The 24,379-nt window shown below is 31.3% G+C and overlaps 1 protein-coding gene across 1 annotated transcript in view; it reads right to left on the bottom strand.

Moving 5' to 3' along the window:
* Positions 1 to 202: 202 nt before the first annotated feature.
* The window catches only part of LOC142326398 (facilitated trehalose transporter Tret1-like), a 116,419-nt gene continuing 92,242 nt past the window's right edge, over positions 203 to 24,379 (bottom strand). Inside the window, exon 2 of the mRNA XM_075368874.1 lies at positions 203 to 5,236. Coding sequence (XP_075224989.1) covers positions 3,840 to 5,236 — 1,397 coding nt within the window. The 3' untranslated portion in view covers positions 203 to 3,839. The remainder of the gene's footprint in view (positions 5,237 to 24,379) is intronic.

Here is a 24,379-nt window from a genome sequence, read left to right on the forward strand (position 1 = left end):
TAAAAGGGTGTACCCTTTTCATATAAACGTAACAATAATTAGTAATAACGATGTAAAGAACTCAGTAGAGGAAATCTTATAAGCTAAACAAAAAAAAAAAAAATTAATAAAATCCTAATTTTGATTACAAAAAAAGGTGTGTTAAAAAAAGGTGACAAAAATTAAATTAGGATAGTAGAAAATGAAATAATCAAAAATTGAATTGAACGAAGTAGTTATATATTAACAAAATATCGCTAATTAAACTTAAAATTAAATCTTATAATTAAATTATAATAATAAACAATATAAAAAAATAACTATTAGCAAAATTATTTTAATTTCAATTTATATGCTAATAACATTAACTACTAATAAATGTTAGTATTTATAAAGTATTTTTACGAAAATAACATTTCAAAATAATGTTTGTTTTATTTATGAGTACTACAGATCTTATAGCTTTAGTTAAAAATAATTCTCAGGTACTTGGATATTACAATATTTGAATATAGAGATTCGATTTCAATATTAAGTATATACAATTTTTCTTTAATTATTATATTATTTATAATTATAATAATCTGAAATTACAATAGTCTGATGGATTATCTTAACTATTAAAATTCGTCTAGAAAGGAAAGAAAAATTTATTTGTACAAGACAATTTACTACTTAAAAATATGAGGAGCAGGATTGGCAGGAATCGAGTTGCATAGGTGTCGTCGTGACAATTGGCACAAACTTTGTCTGCTGTACTTGGCGCGGTATACAATATTTGTAACCCAATCATTTTACTAATAATTCACAACCAATTTTATTTTTGTATGCTACATAAATCAAAAACTTACTGATTAATCTTAAATTTATACAGTTTTGTTTCATTACTGAACATTTCCGTCGAGAAATTGAATAAGAATTTATAGCAATAATTAGTCTTTTTGTTTATTCTTTAACTAACTTGACTTAATACTTGTGTAAAACGCGCATAAAAAATATATCCACAGAACTATCTAATAACTAATCTTTTCTTATTATCTTAGCTCAATTTGGGGAAACTAATTTGCAGATCAATGGTTTTCAGTTGTTTGCAGTTATTTAAGTTATAATTATTTCATTCTTCTACAAACGAAGAAATCAACCTGATTATTGGTGAAGTGTGATCTTAATTTGAATAAACCAATTTGTAGATTTTTGTAATTCGATCTTGAAAGATGGTGATGAAAGGTAAAACAATTTTGAACAGTTATTGTAAATTTTCGTAATCCGTACTGTATTGAACGAGATATTAAGTAGTTTTTGATTTGAAAATACTCTTCAGATAAGTATTTAAAAACCATTTTTGAGTTTTTTGAATTTCGATTTTTTTTTTTAACGGGTGCGAAGATATACGGCGCTGTGGCTCAACCAACACGTGTGAATTGGTGCACCTGCCTCCGGTTAGTTGACTAAAAAAACAAAATAAAAAGATTGACCGCTACGGAAAACGCAAGTAACCATATAGCGCGGGCGAAGCTGTGACGGGGAGCTAGTAATATATATAAGGAATTTTCTCTGCAATAGTAGTTAATGTGCTAGTTAAATATATACATATGTTGACTGCAAAACTTACCCTGGAGCAGACATTGATAGCGACCATAATTTGGTGATAATGAAATGTAGATCGGCGTTTAAAAACCTGAAGAAAAGGTGTCAGATGAATCGGTGGAATTTAGAGAAGCTTGAGGAAGAGGAGGTAAAGAAGATTTTTGAGGAGGACATCGCAAGAGGTCTGAGTAAAAAAGATAAGGTAGAAAATATAGAAGAAGAATGGGAGAATGTTAAAAAGGAAATTCTTAAATCAGCACAAGCAAACTTAGGCGGAATAAAGAGAACTGGTAGAAAACCTTGGGTTTCAGACGATATATTGCAGCTGATGGATGAACGTAGAAAATATAAGAATGCTAGTGATGTACAATGCTAGTAGTACAAGGTGCTACGATTTGCTGATGATATAGTAATTCTAGTCGAGAGTAAAAAGGATTTAGAAGAAACAATGAACGGCATAGATGAAGTCCTACGCAAGAACTATCGCATGAAAATAAACAAGAACAAAACAAAAGTAATGAAATGTAGTAGAAATAACAAAGATGGACTGCTGAATGTGAAAATAGGAGGAGAAAAGATTATGGAGGTAGAAGAATTTTGTTATTTGGGAAGTAGAATTACTAAAGATGGACGAAGCAGGAGCGATATAAAATGCCAAATAGCACAAGCTAAACGAGCCTTCAGTAAGAAATATAATTTGTTTACATCAAAAATTAATTTAAATGTCGGGAAAAGATTTTTGAAAGTGTATGTTTGGAGTGTCGCTTTATATGGAAGTGAAACTTGGACGATCGGAGTATCTGAGAAGAAAAGATTAGAAGCTTTTGAAATGCGGTGCTATAGGAGAATGTTAAAAATCAGACGGGTGAATAAAGTGACAAATGAAGAGGTATTGCGGCAAATAAATGAAGAAAAAAGCATTTGGAAAAATATAGTTAAAAGAAGAGACAGACTTATAGGCCACATACTAAGGCATCCTGGAATAGTCGCTTTAATATTGGAAGGACAGGTAGAAGGAAAAAATTGTGTAGGCAGGTCACGTTTGGAATATGTAAAACAAATTGTTAGGGATGTAGGATGTAGAGGGTATACTGAAATGAAACGACTAGCACTGGATAGGGAATCTTGGAGAGCTGCATCAAACCAGTCAAATGACTGAAGACAAAAAAAAAAATATATATATATATATATATATATATGTACATATTAGAGTAATTAAAAATTACTCTAAATTTTTCTTTGAGACGAAATGTATTTGAAATTTAAAAAAATAATTAGCACATTATCTGCTGTAGAAAAAATTACTTTTAACAACCACGTTATTGATAATCTTTAGAACTACTGCTGCGCAATTTTTCACATAAGGCAAATCTCCGTCTCATCATTTTACGAGAATTACTACTGTACTTGTTCTGCAGTGGCGTGAAATATTTGATTACATTTTAATTTACAATCAACCACTCAATTCATGTCCATATAATTAAAAAAAAATTAATTAATTTTTTATTTAGTTTATTAAAACGATCATATTATTACTGATTAAAAGACATATATAATTAAAACATCGTTAATCCAAGCCACACATAGCCATATTTTTTTGGAAATATTAAAAAAAGATTCTTATTAGACAATTTGACATGTTTTTAGTTTTTTCTTAGTTTCACACAGCATTAATCACAAGCTGACAAGTAATAAAAAGTTTATTTCTTAATTAATTTTTTTTTTCAAAAAAAAAATTCCAGCCATAAAATGAAAATATAGATTATCAGAAAAAGTAATGATAAGTAAAATAGGTAACCTTGATTTTTTTTTACGATTATTATGAATCGAGTTTTTAAGCTTCATGTCAAAGGCGGTATTGGGCCTACCATCCTTTATCAGTTACGGCATTGGGCGTACCATCAGTTACGCCAAATATCTTATCCTTTGTATCCATCAGTATCGGTATTGGGATACCTTAAGATCAGGTATTTCCTTAATACCTGGAAATATTAATATTTTTGTACTGAAATCGTACATTTTTTTACATCTGCTGAAATATATCCTATCTGCCGGCTGTAATTTAAAAAAAATATTTTAATTAAAGGTACCCTATTTATTTTTAATTTAATTTTTTTTTTTACAAAATGATGATGACATCAATTAATTAATTGGAGTATACATTTTTTAAAGTAATAAAATTTTTAAAATAGTATATAAAACTACCGATAGTATAAAAAAATCATCACAGTATTTTAAAAAATATGTTAGCCTAAATCAGTCTTAAAGTTACACTAATGTTTATTTGATATCGTTTTGACGATTTGAACTTTATTCGAATTACACAAATCTGTATCTTCACCGGTTTTTTCACACGGTATTTCACCATTAAGTTGTTGTAAAATATTTTCCATCGTACGACCTTTTGTTTCCGGTACTACAAGAATAGTAAAAATTGTACATATAACGCAACAAATACCAAAAAACCAAAATGCACCGTAATCGCCTAAAAGCGACGTCAATGTAGGAAATAATTTTACAGTAATAAATGAAAATAAAAGACCGAGGAATTGACAACTCGATATACCGACACCTCTTATTTCTGGAGAAAATGTTTCGGCCATAACTATTATAGGTACAGGACCGGCACCGATAGCGTACGCTATAACGTGTAACGATAAAGATATTATCGGTACGAAAGTCCAATTTGTAACGTCGACCGATTGTGATTTTATAAAAAAATACGTCCCTAATACGGCCGACGATAACGCCATTAAAATAAACGAAAAAGATAGAAGGAACTTTCTTCCGGTCTTATCTACTAATACGGTAGAAACCCAAGCGGAACAAAACTGTAAAGATCCGACTACTATCGCTGAAGCGTGCGGTGTCAACGTACTACCTGATTCTTGGAATATAGATACGGTGTAAGTTATAATCGACATTATTCCACAAAACTGTTGTCCGAGCAATAAACTGGCACCTACTATAAAAGCCTTAACCGTTCCTTTAGAGTTAAATAATGAAAATACAGAAACGTTCGGCCTTGCCGTTCTCGATTCCATTAAGGCCATCTCTTTTGCTGTAGTAACCGAATCACCGCCTCTAAACCACAATAGACTTTCTTCTGCTTCTGATTTTTTACCGTGCGTGTAAAGATAAACGGGCGATTCCGGTAACCATATGAAAAATATTAAGTGGACGAGCGGAATCGATAAACATATAGAAACAAATAAATGAAAGGATGAAAACGAGCCGACGATGTACGAAAATAAAATTCCAGCGTTAAGAAATAACATAACATAAGAACCTAAAGTTCCACGTATTTTATTTTCGGCTATTTCAGAAACGTACATCGGAATATTAATTATCGTTCCGCTACAACCGATTCCGATAGTTATTCTAGATATTACCATCCAATATACATTTTGAGCGCATAACATAATTATCCAACTGATTATAAAAGGTAATATTGTAAGATAACCGGTCTTTTTTCTTCCTAGTTTATCGGAAACTTTTCCCCAAAATAATGTGCCAATAACACCACCGACAGCATTTATAGATCCGACCCATGAAATATCATCTGTTGTGAATGGAGTGCTGCCGACCGGTGGATTTTGTGACATTAGAAGCGGTTGCATCGGTGATGTCCATCCTGTCATAACTCCGATAGAAAATGGCGCCAAATTTGCTGTAAAAAAAGAAATACAACAATTAGGTTTTTTTTAATATTCAAGTTAAAATTTCATAACTAGGTCTAAGAATTATTTATGGGTTTTATAAATACTTCTGTAAACTATCAAATCAAATATTTTTAAACGAAAAAAGCAAATCAATAACTTTTAACTACGAGGTATCTTCAGAAAATAATCGAACATTTTTAATTACGCGCTAACGAAGATATTTAGTGATGTGCGATTGGCAGCATTGTGTTTCACCTTAACTCCTCTGTAACCACATGTTCTTGGATTGTTGATAACTCGTTTAATTTTCGTGTTATTGTTATTTCAGTGCAACGTGTTTAAGTGTAGTTAGCGATTTTTGTAATGTACGATTTTCGGGAGCAACTATACAACGTAAAACATTGCGTGAAACTGGGCAAAACATTCACAGAAACGTTTCAACTTTTAAAACAAGCCTACGGAAATGATGATGCGGGTCGTAAGCAATGTTACGAATGATTTTCACAATTTAAAAGCGGTCGTCAGCCGATCGAAGATGACCCTCGACCAGGAAGCCCTTCGACTTTAACTGATGACACCCACGCTCAGAAAATCAATGATGTGGTGCGTGCAAATCGCCGATCGACTGTCAGAGAACTTGCAGAAGAGGTTAGCATCTCGATCGAATCATGTCGTGACATTTTGACTGAAAAATTGAACGTGCATCTAGTCGGAGCAAAGTTTGTTCCTCGTTTGATGACCGAACATCAGAGAGAACATCGAGTGGATGTTTGTCGGCAAATTCTTGAACAAGCCGATGACGCTAAAACGTTCTTGTAAAAGATCATAATGGAAGTTGAAAGCCAGGTTTACGGCTACAACATCGAGACAAAACTTCAATCACCACAATCGATCCGCAAAGGATTTCCACCTCAAGAAAGCACGTCAGTCTCGATCCGATGACAAAGTGATGCTCTCTGTTTTTATGATTTTAATGGAATCGTGCATTTTGAATTCTGGCATCAAGGTGAAACAGCAAACTGTGCGTACTATCGAGGCATTTTACAATGTTTACGTGAAAAAATCCGCAAAAAGAGACCAGAGTTGTGCCGAAACAACTCACGGTTTCTTCATCACGACGATGCGTACGCACACTCGGCTTTGTCAATTCGATAGATTTTGTGCCAAAAATCAGATGACTGTCCTCTCTCAGCCAACTTACTCGCCAGACGTAACTTCTTGCGAGTTTTTCTTATTTCCGAATTTAAAATCGGTGATGGAAGGAAGCCGTTTTGAGACTATTGATGACATTAAAGCAAATTCATCACGATTGCTTCGTGAAGTGGAAACACCGCTGAGAAACGTGCGTGATTAGGGAAGGGGAGCACTTTGAAGAGGTCAAGGACCAGTAAGTTGTAAAAATAATAATAAAGATTAAAAAAGTAACGTTCGGTTATTTTCTGAAAAGACTTCGTTTAATAATTTAGCTGGTAATCCCTTTAAAGATGTTTGAGTTCAATTTTATGCATATTTTTTTCCTGTAGCACTCCAAAACAACTGAAATAATATGTGGTGTCAATGGCGAAGCAATTATTACTCGGCTAGCTGTTGAATACATTTATTAATTCGTTAAAGAAATTTATCCCCTAATTATCCTAATTCAGATAAACGATGTCTCAACTCATGTTCCACAAAACGAAGGGTATATTAATTTTTGTTTTACATTATCTGTCCTACGTTTTCTTATCACTATAACACATATTAGTCATACGTCACAGAATTAAGAAAAAAAAAAACACCAAAAACAGAGTGAAGGTGACACTAGTACGGCTAAATACCATATCTATTTAGGTGAGCTTGATATAACGATATGCAACCGTATATTTGGCTCGGCGAAGTACGCGACGGAAAAACATGTAACTCTTCGCTTTCTCTATTAAGTCCGACAAAGATTTCTCATTATATACAAGAACGGTTATGCAGTTTACGGAAGGATTTATGGAACAGTGTGAGGTCACCTACAATTGTTGCAGTCGGAACAGATTACAACATTAAATTATACAGTTATAAGCGGAATATTTAAATAGAGACAACATGCGTAATATTGCACTCGATTTCACGATTGAAAGAGATATATTAATTTATCGATTACTTAATCTGATCCAGTCTTTTTAGGTGACTATGTATTAAGGAATGTAGTACTTAAAATTTTATTAGGGGGGTTACTTAGTAATTGAGAGCATTTTATAGAATAATTATTTGGTAAACAGAGCGTGCTTTTTAACTTTGTGGCAAAGCCAGCTGGCAAACTACTGCTTAGTGAACTAAACTTCTTTATATTAGTACAATATCTTCGTGGGATAAATAGACCGCAACAATAGAATTTTTTACATGATGTCTTTCATATAATAATAACCAAACAGAATACAACAATAATATTAATAAACGCAATTTTAATAATTAAATAATAAGATAGAACAGAATTTCTTACATGTCTTTCATGTAATAATAATACTATTATTATCATATTCACTAATTTTTCGTAATTTAATTACTTATTACGCAATACTGTTTCGTTATTTTCAGTAACATGTTATTTATTTTTAATTAATACTGGATTTTATACGGGTTTGTTTATTTTACTTTTGAAAGTAAACACTTTATAACCTTACACTTATAAAATCGTTCCATTATAAATAACATATACTGTTATCGTGAAATAATTATAAGTTACAATTTATTATTAATCATTAATTCAACTAAATAAAAAGTAATACCTCTTAGCATGAATAAAAAAGGACGTATTCTATTCAGTAACGCAGCACTGTATCTGAATACACAAAATTATTTATTACAATAATTTTGGTAGTCTGTGATGTGTAATACTATCGTATACATGCCAGTAACACTTGCAATATATATTACATGCAACTGTACCACTCTTTATAAAACTATCTCACTCTAGTAGAACCTAAACAGAATTAGTGTTGATTCATCATTTAGACAACGGTAGAATGTTTTTTGAGCTATGTAGGATTAAGTTATAACAAGGTTATATATTTTATTAATGTAACATCATCATATTGTATTAATTTAAATTCGTTTCTCTCTAAAACGTTTCTGTATAAAATGAGACAAAAGTTTATTTTCTTAATAAATGTAGATAAGTATGATTTTAATGGGTTCAGGGAAAATATTTAATCTAAAATATTTTGTAAAGACTGAAGTAAATTTTCTAGGGTAACAAAAATTTACATCGGGTATTTGAAATTTTTATCGCACAGGGCGTGGTTATAAAATCACTATTGCGTCATTAAGCGAATCATACCACGCGTTCAATTTTTTTCGAAATAAATTGCAATACACTGTGCGCTCAGTTTAGAGTATTTAAAATTATTCTGTTTTCAGTTTGACTATTTCACCTAGAAAAAGAATAAGTAAGTTGTCGATGATAATTTTTACATGCGTCTGTTTGTGACTCATTTATAGTATCTGGGGTTCGAGAGACATCAGTTTAATTCATTTATTTAAGGTACGGACAAACCGTGATTTTAGTGGGGAAATCGGTATTTTAAGCATATATTTTTTTGAAGTCAAAACTCACTAATGTAAATCACCAAGAACGTATTCTATTCATTAACGCAGCACTATTTGAATACACAAAACCACTCTATATAAACCATTAAATGGTTTATAGCGAGTGAGTTTTAATGAGGAATCACAAATCCTTTTAATCAGCGAGGCAATAATAATTCGTATTGCGGCTAATTTTGTACATTTTTTGAGAATTATTTTGCATCATCAATTAAAAAAAATTATCGGTAAATATCGTTAAAAACTATAATCAGCAATTGGCACCGTTAATTAAAGGGAATTTTTAAGGTAAGGCAAGGGAAATTTCAGTATCATATTATTTATGAAGCGGGGTAAAAAACCAAGTAATAACAATTTTGTACCAGATTTGAAAACTACTGCTATTAATGGTAACGGATTGAGTATAAGGAAGACCCTTTAAAGTTGTGGTGGTTACATACAGTAATTCTTATCAGAAAACATTTTGTTATATTTTATAAATCCGCGACAAAATTTAGTTTACTGACGAGTTTTTATTTAAATTAAAAAAAAGTAAAAGTAAAAAATATTTACTGATTTTTCTTTTAAAAATTCATAATAATTTTGTTTGTAAAACCTTAAAAATAATTTGTTCCCATATTTCAGGTATCATTCTTTAAAAAAAATTTCCTTTTTGTTTTTAATAAACAACTACTAAAAACATGAATATTTATTATTACTTTTTAAACTCCAACTATTTTAAGTAAGCCCCACATTAAAAGTAAACAACTATCAACCACTTAATATTTTTAATTTAGCATAAATTTAAAAATTTAATGAAGAAAAATGTTTTAATTTTTACCTTTGAGTGTGTTTTAAAGATGAAATTTTTATTTTTCTGTAAGGGGAGACCTGCAAAACAAACTACCCGTGTGAAAAGAAATGTTGTTTTGTGTGCAATAGACCCAAAAGGGAAAACCTATATCGTGATAAAAATAAATAACATTTTAGAGGGACAATGTTAAAGATATGAACTTTAGAGGATGTGGAAATAAGTATTTAGTGTTTCTTTTATCGATGAATACAAGTTTATGCAAATATATTTATAAAAAATACAAAGTCCAAATCAATTTTAAAATCTACATTTTAATTAATTAAGGAACTTTCACGCGTATTTCAAAATAATTTTTTTTTTTAAGTTTTGGATGAAAATAAATTAAATATGAGAATTAACATCGGTACATATACAATCACAATCTAGTAATAACTACTAATGACGACAAAAAATACAGAAATATCTTAAAATCACCTGTGTGGATCGTATAATCTTTCATTAAAAATATGTTTTTTTGTTTTATAAAATAAAAAAAAGTGGGTAGTTACTGATGCACGGCTTACACACAGAACCTAATTTAAAATATTAATCATTCTATTTAAATATAATACTTTTTAATTTACACGTATTTAATTCAATGATTGAAACTAAAGCACACGCTCATACCGTATTTAATTCGGACGGGTATGGCGATACTAGGGGGACAGTCGACACTAACTAAACTAATATAATTTCACAACTTACATAGAAAACATATTGCATATACGATCGGTACGGGTGTAGCCGCGAGGCTTAACACACCAAGTACCGAGTTCGAAATCCGACCAAACCGAGTTACTTTTTTATATTTTAAATATTATTAATTTACTTAATTCTACCGCTCACCTGTGACGTCACAACATAGCAGTAGTTTACTAGCATTTTTTTGGGGTGAGAGTGCGATTTTGCAAAACAATTTTTTGTAAATATTGTTATTTTTTAATTGTTAACAAATAAGCCTAAGGAAAATATGACCTTAATTAGGTGAAATCTCTGAATACTGAGACCTTGCTCTACAGCCTTACTCCGTTGACCTTTTAAGTTCAAAATTTAACGGCATCAATTCCCCATATATAGAAGTAATCCGACTAATTTTTGTCAAGATCGGTCCAGTAGTTTTGGACCGATAGGTGATTTAGAGGCCGACACCGAAAATATACACGTAACATTAATATCCGGAAAATGTCCATCCGGTTTTTTGGGTTCCTTAGGTGTCAAAACGTGAAGATCCGGTGAAAACCGCATATGCCCAAATTGAACCGTTTACAATACTTTCCGTTCTAGAGCTGTAGATCTGCTATAGCGCTATCTAGACGGGAAAATAAAATAATCATTGAAAATGAAGTATTTAGTAAAACGTAAGGCTTAAATAAATATAATAAAATAAGTACGGGTCGAATTGTTGAAAACCTCTTTTATTAAAGTCTGTTAAAAATTGATTTTAACATTGATTTTTTTTGGTGAATTTCAACAATTTAATTTTGTATCTATAATTTTATCTAGAACCTGAATAATTCGACGTTTAATATATAAATCACGAAGGTTGAAGGACTTGATTAAATTTGTATAATTTAGGTCAGAGAAAAGGTGTTAATCAATTATTATTAGTTGTAACCTACTATACAAAAGACAGCTAGATAGTACATTAAATTATGGTCTCTGAATATTTAGTAATAAATAATCGATAATCTGAAGTTTGCTTTTACATATTTTAATAAATTAATAATATATATCTCATAATTATTACGATAAAAGACTAAGTTAAATTACCGCAAGAATTCAGTAATTCGTAATAAAATATTACGTTTACAGATTCTTAAAATTTTAATATAGCGGAAAAATTATATTTTTTTGGAACAAATATTTTACACTGTTTCTAAACAGTGGACACTAACCCGTTCCCATAGGATCGGAATGGGATGGTAGGGTCGGGTTAACTTATATATTCGTATTTTAAAAAGAACTATATCCGGTTATACATCATTTTAATCGTCTTAATGAGAGCAAAATTATTGATGTAAAACATAATTATAGTTCCGATAATTCTAATCGTAAGTGTGCATTAGGATTCAATTAATTATATCATAAAAACAATATTTTCAGAATAAAACAAGCGAATGAGAGAATTTGAGATTTCTTTATTAAAACTTATTATAGCTTTAAAAGTCAAGGTATTAAATATTGATAAATTTACACATTAGTTACATAATTAAATTAGCGACATTCTTTTGCAAAAGTAATGGTAAATTAATAAACAAAATTCCTAATAACAGTTTAAAAAACAGTGTTCCGTAACTTCCACAACCAATAGACTAATAATAAATATCGATTTCGATTACGAACTTACGTTCGTAGAAAATTTTACTAAGCTGTAGCCGCGCCGCCGGCTACGCAGTCGCCTACTCGCGCGCGGGCGCTAGTAAATCGTCAGCTCGTAACTTCCGACTCTGTTGCGAGCCCGTCGAGCTGCGTCGGGCTGTCAGGCGGGGAGCCGAACAAGCAATCAAACTTTTTGTTTTTTCCCGCCAATTCTTAGTTGTGGAGGGAGTTACTTACGGCGGGAATCATTTATTTCTTTTGCCATTGAACGGTTATTAAATTTCTAATTCTCCAATCAATTTAAGGCATATCAATGAATATTAAAGCATCTGCTTGAAGAAGTGTGACCAATTCTAGAATAATCAATCGATCTCAATTTAATTTTTATATTGGGGGGAGTAACAATCCCGTATCGCCATCTATATTATAATACACTGAAGGAAAATTTGGTGACAATCGGATCGGGAAAATTGATCCAGAACTTCCATGCTTTTAATATTTAACTCCATTTCATTCTTTCTTGTTGGGGTATTTTAAAAATACAATTTATTCATCTGAAACGATTGAGGTACTTAAATTGCGAATAGTAAATATTGTTCGAGTCAAAAAAACAAAGGTTTGGAAATCAGTGCGGGTTGTATGACGAAAGAAACTGAAGTTATGTTTATAGAATGAAAGATTTTCCTTTGAACAAAATTGATTCTCATTTTGGGAATGTATTTATGTTAATTGAACTGTAACTCGGGTATAAATTGCTTTTAAAATATAGGAATTACCACTGTTCCGTTAAGGAGATGCTACAGCTTCTTCATTTTTGAAGTGTAATATATGAACTCCATTATTTTGCACTATATTCAACATTTTAAAAATCTTTGTGTAAGTTTTTTTAAAAATTAGTAAGGGTTTACGAAACGTAAATTGTATGTATGTATGTTTGTGTGTGAGCGTGCGCGCGTGTGTTTGTTCACCTTCCAGTCCAAAGAAAGTTATTCGAGAACGTATAATGAAATAGTTCAATGCTAAGTAAAACAATATGAACCAGTTAAGTGTATAATCAAATATCAATTATATAAATATAATTGAGTCAAAGAGTCATGTGTAAAAATGTATGTGTAAAATATGTATAATATATACGAGTGTTTAGCGACGTTTTCGCAGAACTTTAGAAACTGATGCAGGACACCAAAATGAGCAACAAAGTTCACATCGACATAAGTCCTATTTTGTTTTTTTTCCTTTTGGACACCATTTTGTAATTTTTAACAAAAAAATTATTTTTAGGAACGGGTAAACCTACTTTTATGCAAATATTTTTTTTTTTTTTTACTTGTTTAGCCTCCGGGAATTACCGTTCAGGTATAATTTAAGAAGATGAATGAGAATGATATGCATAAGTGTAAATGAAGTGTAGTCTTGTACATTCTCAGTTCGACCATTCCTGAGATGTATGGTTAATTGAAACCCAACCACCAAAGAACACCGGTATTCATGACCTAGTATTCAAATCCGTATAAAAGTAACTGCCTTTACAATGACTTGAACGCTGGAACTCTCGACTTCCAAATCAGGAAATTTGGGAAGACGCGTACACCACTAGACCATCCCAGTAGGTTAAACATGCAAATCTAAGACTTATTGTTATTCTATAGAATAAAAAAAGTCTGCCTTTACAATGACTTGAACGCTGGAACTCTCGACTTCCAAATCAGGAAATTTGGGAAGACGCGTACACCACTAGACCATCCCAGTAGGTTAAACATGCAAATCTAAGACTTATTGTTATTCTATAGAATAAAAAAAGTCTGAAAACGTTACCTTCAAAAATTTCAAAATTTTTTAATCTTCATTATCTTTGTAATTATTTGTTTGATTAAATTTTTACTTATTACAAAAATTATTAAGCATTTTATTTTGAACAAAGTGACATCTCATTTGTAAAAATTCGTTGACAAAGAATCGAGTTATTGCGGATAATTAAACCTGCAGTAACATTTTAAAAATTTGTTATTTTGTAGAATAGAAAGAAGTCTTAGATTTACCAAATTTAATCAAAATAAGTTTACCCGTTCCAGAAAAATATTTTTTTTTCTGTTGAAAATCACAATATGGCGTCCAGAAGGAAAACAAATCAAAATAGATGTATCAAAATAGCTTTTACTTATTTTGGTGTCTGAATCAGTTGCTGAAGTTCGGCGAATACATCCCGAAAATTGTATACTTGTAAATATTTTTGCCTCTGTGCTATTGTTCTCTGAGCGCACAAGTAACATATTACGCAAAATATTTTGTAAATCTAATTATTAATTCAAATTTATCGTTTAATCTGATCTTAATATCAAATACTAGTTGTCTTAAAAGTTTTAAAATTAAGATGAAAAAATTTATCTGAATCAGTCTTTGGGTTGGTTTATTTCAAAATATGAATAAATATGACGTGCTTATAAAAATTTAATTGTACGTTAAAACTTAAACCTCTTAAATTTCATACTTATACTTTTAACTTTACACATAATCTTATATGAAAAAAAGATTAATTACTCGCTTTAAAAAAGTACTCACTGTCGATGAAAGTACTAAAAAAAATATCTAAAATTTTATAACCACAGAGAAAGAGAATGACTACAAAGAAAATAGTATAAAATTTAGTTACATAAACCATTTCTTGTAGGTATTAAAACCAAGAAAAAATCATTAATATGGTCAAACATCTGAGCTGTATATCTTCAGGCTAGCCTTCATTTTTTTAGGATTTTTTAAAAATGTTAACCGAAGTGGTATTTTTTAAACCAAAAAGTCAAGGTAAATTTTTAAAATGCATTTGTATAACGTACAGGAAGATAAATATATAAAATGTTAATTTTAATAAATTAATTAAAATTTATTATAGTAAAAAGTTTACAAAAATAAATCTTATGTGCATTAACATACTAAAAAAAAATCATTTAAGCATTAATATAAATAAAAAAAACTGCATAATTTTAAAAACCAGCCGGTGAACGACCGATTAAAAAACTAAACTTAAACACACCCTTATCAGAAATGTCGTTCAGGTTTTATTAGGATTTAGGAGATAGGCGTTTTAAAACTTACTAAAATCATTCATAAAAATAAAACAACGTAACGCAATACACGCATACGAATGTAATACTTTAAGCTCAGGTGTAGGTGTGTGGGATTAAATCTGTAATAAAATTAAAAAGAAAAACATACCTACAAGTTAAAATAAATATTAAACAACTACTTTTATTCTGGAATGCGGATAACGTCATGTTACTCAGCTGGCATAAAAACAGGTTTGGCAACGATTTTAGATAAGTAGACAGTACTGAATTATTTTTAATAAATACTTAGCTGTTTAGGATTTAGTCGATTGTTTAGATTTATCGATTACGTTAAACGTAATCGTAAACGGGTGGCTTTCTTTCATTTTACTTTAGTAACCTTAATAAATTTCCTTTAACTTTTAATAATTTCTTCCTTCGTTAAAATACTATATTTTAACGGAATTATTTTAACCATTATTAAAAAAAATTAACTTTTATTGCAAGAATATAGAGTAATTATATTTAGGAAAAATCTGATCGCGCGTTCTAAACTCGATGATCTGTTTTCAAACACCTGAAAAAAGGAAAAGATTCTTTATTGCCCTTGTGTATCGTTTAATGTATATTCTACTTTTATTTTTCATCAAATTTTTCGTTTATTTTAAGTGGTTTCATTAAAACCTTTTTCCAGATAAATTAAATTGAACCCTCCGGGTTGGTTTAGTGGTGAACGCGTCTTCCCAAATCAGCTGATTTGGAAGTCAAGAGTTCCAGCGTTCAAGTCCTAGTAAAGGTAGTTACTGTTATACGGATTTGAATACTAGATCGTGGACACCGGCGTTCTTTGGTGGTTGGGCTTTAATTAACCACACATCTCAGGAATGGTCGAACTGAGACTGACAAGACTACACTTCATTTACATTCATACAATTTGTCATCCTAATTTATCCTCTGGAGTAATACCTGAACGATAATTCCCGGAGGCTAAAAAGAAAAAGATAGACAAATTAAATAGAAGATCGTTTTTAATGATAAATTATATTACTTTTCGTTTTTCCTCGTTATAATTATTTTATGCTAAATTTTTATAGTATTAAAAACATATATTCACATACAAAATTATAATTACAAGTATGAATCTTCCTTTTTTTTTCAAGTTTGTCCGATTCAGTGAAGCAATATTTTGCATTCATGTCTTTTTCTTTTAGGCGTTTTCTTTCCTGGTATACCAAAAGTTCATTCTTTGGGTTTGTTTTTACCTTTTCTCTTCCGACTGGACTTTTATCGTTTTCTTTTTTTCCTTTTCTTGGAAATCCTTGAAATTTTGTATCAGTTTTCTGAAGGTTTTTCTATCTTGTACTATTTCTTCAGATATTTTCATTTCTTTTAGGTATTTTTGAACCACTTGATCAGGTGCATTGATCTTTTTATTCTTTTTCTTGTAAATTTGGCTGAAAATTTATTTTATGAGCCTGTTATCAATCATTCTTATATGGCAGCTAATGGCTTTGTCTTTTCTTTTTCTGTTCGAGTCTAACATTTCTCTGTTTCATTGTATTTGTAAATATCTTTATTACTTCTGAATTTGTATTCGTTTTCAGCTTTTCTTTATTGGTGCGAGGAGTTTACTCAAGATTTTCTTTTTGTTTTTTCTCCGAAATTTCCATTTATCAATCATTTATTTTTGTATTTTATTGTATAAATTTTACATTTTTCTTTAAATATAATATACAATAAATATGATTAAAATTATTTTAATATTATTAGATATTGACGTAGCTTACGCTGTATTAAATAAAAATTTGATGAGTGTTATTAAGACTAGGCTTTGCGTGACTTCAACGAATCAAAATATCGAATCAACTAAAAACACATCTAGTCTACAATCTTATATTATATTTCTTTGCCATTTTATAAAATCATGCAAATAAATAAGCATTTTTCACAGTAAACTAATCGAAAAAATAATACAAAAAATGATTCACGAAGAATGTAACAAATTATCAGGACATATTATACTTATACTGGTGAAAATAAAGAAGGAAGTTCGTATAAACATAGGTTAGGAAACGTTTTGCTAGCGAGGGTCATTTGGCGAAAACTTTTACCCTGATTTCCAGGCCTTCGGTAAAATTAAGCCAGATTGTAATTTTTGGTACCCAAATTAAGGGATAATTTAGTGATTTTATATGAAATATGACCTGAAAAGTTGAAAAAAAATCGGTCCAAGCACTGCATTTTTTAGTAGTTTTCGAGAAATCTAAGCAAGATAAAAAACAAAAAATTGGACTCAAAAAACACAATTTTTAAAATAATTTTGTTAAATGAGCAATATTCACATTAATTTTTAAACAAAACATCAAGAGAATTTGATTCTCGGTAAAATGGTGTGAAAAGAATCCTGAGAAACTAATACAAAAGAATTTCGAAGTTTATCAAATTGTTGCATTCTTCATCAATCACCTGTGTGTGATTCACACACACACACACACACACACACACACACACACACACACACACACACACACACACACACACACACACACACACACACACACACACACATATATATATACGAGATGCAACAATAAAGTAATGAGACTGATTTTTCTTTGCAAGATGTGGCAACCCTGCAGCTTTCGTAGGCACACCATCTTTGACCTTGTTCTATAAGCTACTTCTAGTCCAAGCGGCACATTGATGCAACTGCTCAGTCGTGAGTTGTGCTACAACAAGTGAACACGTGTTTGTGTCTCTCGTCACAGAAATGAAACCGCAAAATATTGCGCAACGGTATACCATTTCTTTTTGCGTTAAATCGGGTGAATACGCGACGACAACTTACGGTAAACTTTAGAAGGCTTTTGGAGAGGAGGTTATGTGAAGAGCTCAAGTTTTTCAGTGGCATAAAATTTTTAGTGAAGGCAGAACGAATGTTAAAGATGAAGACCGCAGTGGACGACCATCAACCACACGGACAGATGTCAACTTGACCAGGGTGCATGAAATCGTACGATCTGATCGAAGATTATCCGTGAAAATGATTGCAGAAGAACTCAACATCGATCGAGAAACGATTCGTCTAACATTAACTGAAGATCTTGGTACGAGAAAATTTGTGCAAAAATGGTCCCCAAAAATCTCACACAACAACAGCGAGAAAAATGTGGCAGTCGATCTGTTAGAGCAAACGGAAATCAATCCAGATTTGTTGAGCCGTGTTATCACTGGTGATGAAGGTTGGTTTTTTCAATACGATCCAGAGACAAAACGCCAAAGTTCGCGATGGTGCTCAAAGGGATCACCCAAACCAAAAAAAGCTCGCATGACAAAGTCAAAAGTGAAATGCATGCTTGTGTGCTTCTTCGATATCAAGGGAATTGTTCATAAAGAGCGGATGCCTCCTGGACAAACAGTTATCCAATATTTCTACAAAGAAATTTTAGTAAGACTTCGTAAATGAGTTCTTCGTGTCCGTGCCAACATTGCTGATAATTTGATTTTGCATCACGATAATACGCCATCCCATACTGCTCTGTCAGTACAGCAATTTTTAACCTCAAAACAAATTTCAGTACTACCACAGCCACCTTATTCACCAGATATCGCTCCGTGCGATTTTTTTCTATTTCCAAGAGTCAAAATGGCGGTCAAGGGACACCATTTTCAAACAACACAAGATGTCCAAAAAGCTGTGATGAGGGTCTTAGAGGATGTTACAGAAGATGAGTTCCAGAAATGTTACCATCATTGGCAGAAGCGCTGGAATAAGTGTGTGCAATCAGAGGGGAACTACTTTGAAGGAGACAACACTAAACATGACTAAAACGGTAAGCAATATTTTTTTTCACATCAGTCTCATTACTTTATTGTCGCACCTCGTATATGTATGGAAACAGCTTTATACTGCATATCTGAGAGATATTTGTAGGCAGAAAGAAATTGGGTTTTACATAGTTAAAGAAATCGCATTATGGTGGGATTTTAATTTTTGTCCGCAGTCTTGGATCCGTCATATTGAATCAAACTCAATTTAAATAACGATGGCACATGCACCTGTACAGAGAAGCCTAATCTCCGTCTGACAAAAAAATTCATTTACATACTACTTTTCTGTATGTAATAAATCCTGACCAGAGATGAATCATTTATCATCAGTTCTAATGAGATTTTTACCTTCAGTCAAAATTCTAGAATAAGATTTGTAAACATGTTTTTACTAAGACGATGTAATGCACGCTATTTTTAATCTAAGAAGATGTAATAGCTTGATATATCTTTATTTTGATACAATTTTGTAAAATTTTTATTTGTCAAATTTTGCTAGCTACTAGGGAATGCGGAAGGATGGTGGTAGGTCAATAGAATAAATTTTGCCTAGTGTTGTTTATTATAGTTTTTCAAACAAAACTATACTCTGATCATAACTGTACTGTACATTCGTTTAATGAAATCAATGGGATCGGAAGTGATATTCTCCGCAACAGTGGATAACTTAACAAAACGGACGTACTGCTTATTTTGATTAACGATAATAAAGTTATTTATAACTTTAAACATTTTTTTGTTGTCTTCAGTCATTTGACTGGTCTGAAGCAGCTATCCAAGATTCCCTATCTAGTGCTAGTCATTTCATTTCAGTATACCCCCTACATCCTACATCCCTAACAATTTGTTTTACACATTCCAAACGTTGCCTGTCTACACAATTTTTTCCTTCTACCTGTCCCTCCACTATTAAAGCGACTATTCCAGGATACCTTAATATGTGGCCTATAAGTCTATCTCTTCTTTTAACTATATTTTTCCAAACGTTTCTTTCTTCATGTATTTGCCGCAATACCTCTTCATTTGTCACTTTATCCACCCATCTGATTTTTAACATTCTCCTATAGCACCGCATTTCAAAAAATTCTAATCTTTTATTCTCAGGTACTCCGATTGTCCAAGCTTCACTTCCATATAAAGCGACGCTCCAAACATATACTTTCAAAAATCTTTTCCTGACATTTAAATTAATTTTTGATGTAAACAAATTATATTTCTTACTGAAGGCTCGTTTAGCCTGTGCTATTCGGCATTTTATGTTGCTCATGCTTCGTCCATCTTTAGTAATTCTACTTCCCAAATAACAAAATTCTTCTACCTCCATAATCTTTTCTCCTCCTATTTTCACATTCATTGGTCCATCTTTGTTATTTCTACTACATTTCATTACTTTCGTTTTGTTCTTGTTTATTTTCATGCGGTAGTTCTTGCGTAGGACTTCATCTATGCCGTTCATTGTTTCTTCTAAATCCTTTTTACTCTCAGCTAGAATTACTATATTATCAGCATATATCTTTAAACATCATATCTTTTAAGATTAAATACCTTGAAATGCGTGTTATATTTCAAGAAAACCCTCTTTTCGGAATATTAAAAATTTACTAAACTTTTTGGTCATTCGACCGTCTCGACTTGGCCGATTCATTATTTTATATAGACCATACTGTGTTATAAAAAAAATGCATTTTTTCTAAGTGTAATCGATAAATAAGAGTGATTTCAAACTTTTTATTATTATTTTAGTTTCATTTAAGTTTTCACATCATATGTTATAGGAATAGTTTAATATTAGATGGAACATTCACAATATGTTCATCCATGTTGAATTTAATATTTAAATACGGGTAGAAGTACGAGTATAATCTCATGCGGGTGTAATACAACAAATTGATGCTATGTTGGCTTTTTATGTGAACAAAATAATTGAAAAAGGCAGGTTATTGAAAAGATGTGAGAAAGCTTCTATCTAATCAGGTCCGTAACAACCTCTTAATAAAGGGTATTACAGCCAATTTTCGATTAATGAAAGGCGTAACTATCTAAAAAGCAATTTACATAAAGTAGTAATTGAAAGTTTCTCTGTGTTCTGTTCCCAAATAGATCTTAGGAATCCATGAACGATGATTTTATCTTTAATTATATTACTATAAAAGATATTTAACCGATAACGATGATATTGATGTTTGGAAGAAGATAATTATTCTATACTAGGATCATCGAAAATGCAAATGGAAGAATTCTCATTAAGCGGTGCTGTCGAATAATATGAAATGAATAGAAGCTTGTCCGTCAGAATATGTTATGATTTTTTTTCTCTCTATTTTATTCTTTTTTTTCTTGAGACAATAAAATAAAAAAAACAAACAAAAACATTGTTGTATTTGAGGTTTAAAATTTAATCATAAGAAAATATTGCGTGTTGTTTATATCGTCGTATAAAAGAAAATGTAACCCTTTTTGTTTAATATATTCCATTCTGTTGCTATTAGTAATATTTTGTACCGCGATCTGCTTTCAGAATTTTATTGACAAGTAAATGAGATTTGATACGCACGGTTAGGTTAGGTACCAAAAGTAGGTAAGGTTAGAACGATAAAGTGGATACAACGAAGGTCGGTATGCAGTTACGCCCTTATTACTTGTTTAAGTCTTCTGTTTTAAGTAGGGTAACGTACTAAAATAGAGTAATACTAGTATTGTATCTGTGTGTAGCTACGCTTATATTTATTTTGCTTCGGTCTAAAAAAACGTAAACTACAACAAAACCCAACGTTTAGTCAACTTTTTCTTCTTTTCTATTCTATTTCTTCTACATTATTGTTTTCAGCAATTTTCTTCTCATCTTCACGACGAAGAGAAAAAGCTGTTTTTCTTATCTACCAACGAACCTCTATTTTTGAATGGTAATAATACCGGACTAGTTTTCTACTTCAGACGAGGGAATAAGTGAAAAAATTTATCCTTCGACGAAATATATATATTTGTTTGAAAATTATATACTGCGATTTAGATTATTTAAATACGGTATCATAAACACGTGAGTTATATACGAATAGGAATAACGTTATGCGAAATGATAGAATAAATGAAATTCTAGAGTTCATTTATCATTATTTTTGTTTAGTATTCGTTTATTATGAAGCCTGTTCCATTTTGATATTTAAAGTACTTTAAAAAAAAAAAAAAATTAAATAACATTTTTGGGCTGTTAACATTAACGTAAAATTAAAAAAAAATATTACATAAAACACATTTCATTAATTTTTAAATGAATTATACATGAAAACCTAGATGAAAGAATAAAGTTCACGAAAAAATTCTAGAAAGTCACGGCTTATGCTCCATTTACATTGCTAAACAGAAAAGAAAGAGACCTCGATACGAGAGTGCAGCAAATTTATCGTTCAGACATTGATAAGTTCTAAACAGGCCAGATAGGATTCAAAATTTTACAACGATTCAAAAAACGCGTAAAAATAATTCATTTAACCGCTGAATCCAATTTTGCAAATCATCTTACAGAAATAAACCGCACTTACACAAATATTAGTAACATGAAAATACTGTCATTGTACTACAATGCAAACATGACATATAGATCAATATATAAATGGAAATATATTAACAGACAAAAATACATGAAATCAATATTCTAACTGAACAAACATAATTTAAATCGTACACGCCCCATACGCGCGCGTACACACGCGCATACATATCACTTTCAATGCATAAACAACAAAGCTCTTTCAAAATCCGGTTTGTTTACCAGTCCCACATCCAATAATAGCACAATACTCAGCGTTTCCAGCGACAATTTCTGAACTATAACAGAAAACCGTCGGTAGGAATCAAATGTTTTTTATAATTCTTAAAAAAGTATCTTGAAGTTGATATTTAAATGCTTTTACATTTTTAAAAGACAGTATGTCATGAATGTAAAAATTCAAAATATATATATATTAAAGTTAGATTTAATTTTTTTTACCTAATTTTTATAATATTAGTAATCGGTCAGGGCTCGTTTCGCCCACCCTTCCCGCCAAGCCAGGGGGTTCAACCGCCTTGACCGCATTACGTTCGTTATCTTCACGGTTATGAGAATAATACTAATAAATAAAAATTAAATCGTGAAAAGCTTTCTTTCCTTCAACGTTTCTCTCGTTCTCACATCAGTTGTTTCAGAGGAATGAGATATTCTCATTCTTTTAACAGATTTTGACTAATAAAAGAGGTTAGTTATTCTGGAAGGCACCTTTTTTTTTTAACTTTTGACAACCCAATACCGTCAGTCAAAATAAACAAATAATAATAATAATAATAATAATAATAATAATAATAATAATAATAATAATAATAATAATAATAATAAAATATATAAATATTTTACAGATTAGATTTTCTGTGCACCTGCTAACGTTGCTATCAGTATGTCACTTAGTGAACAAGCGAGGATCAACGTTTAATGATGAGGGGCTTTGGTGTTAGAATTAGATCGTATAATGAAGCTTATGAATTTTTCAATGCAACATTTAATGATCATAACCCTATTTCAAAAGATATAATATCAAAAACCATTAAACGATTTAAAGAAACAGGGAGTATTACTAATAGGGGAAAACCAGGGAGGCCTAAATCTGCAAAAAATAGTAATCTTACTCTAAAGTATTGAGAATCTTCTTTCCTCGACTCGAACAGCAGCACAAGAACATAACATTAGCTAAAGTTCAATGATTCGAATATTAAAAAGCGAAAATTTCAAACCCTTCAAAATTCTCTGATGCAAGAACTCAATGAATATGAATACGATTGAAGACTTAAGTTCTGCGTTTTTTTTAAAAAAAACGTGAAGCACAAACAGTATCAGTCAAAGTTAACTTACGGGCAAGTATTGTTTGTGGACGTTTTATAGGGCATATATTTATTGATGGAAATTTAAACGCAATGAAATATGAGGCTTTGCTTCTCAACTATATGGTTCCAAATATTGTTGGCCCCAACTTTCGGTTAGAGTAGTTTTAATTTTCAATGGGGGTCGTGCCCGGGAGTGTGATGTTCATTATCCCGAGTGCGATTTACTGATTTAGCGTGGCGTCTTGTTGAATTGGATTGTACACTTTTTAAGGGGCAAATAAGTAAATGTTGGTTTCGATCAACCGAGCTGCAAATCCAAGCGGTCTTCAAAGTTGGAGCTGAAGTGGGAGACTAGAGGTTATACTCAACTCCCGAACGGACCAGACCTGAGGTTAACTGGAACATTTATTCTCGCTGGTAGCACTCCGATCACTAATTTAATTACGATATGCCGTCGTGGTAAAAGAATTTTGGCTGAATTTTGATATGCTGTCGTGGAATAAAATTTATTGCAATCGTTTTTAAAGCGGGTACATACGGTTAGGTGGTGATAGAAATATAGAGTTAGGCGCGGGGTCTTTGATCTTCCGCGTGTAGGCTGTTAGCTTAGTTCCTGAGGGGTATATGGTAGAGCTAGATGTCTGATGTTTTCTAGTCAAGTCAAACTTGACTAGGATGGAATTTACCGATGTGGATGTCTC

This window comes from Lycorma delicatula, chromosome 6 (genome assembly GCF_047948215.1).
Source record: "Lycorma delicatula isolate Av1 chromosome 6, ASM4794821v1, whole genome shotgun sequence".
NCBI classification, from domain to species: Eukaryota; Metazoa; Arthropoda; class Insecta; order Hemiptera; family Fulgoridae; genus Lycorma; species Lycorma delicatula.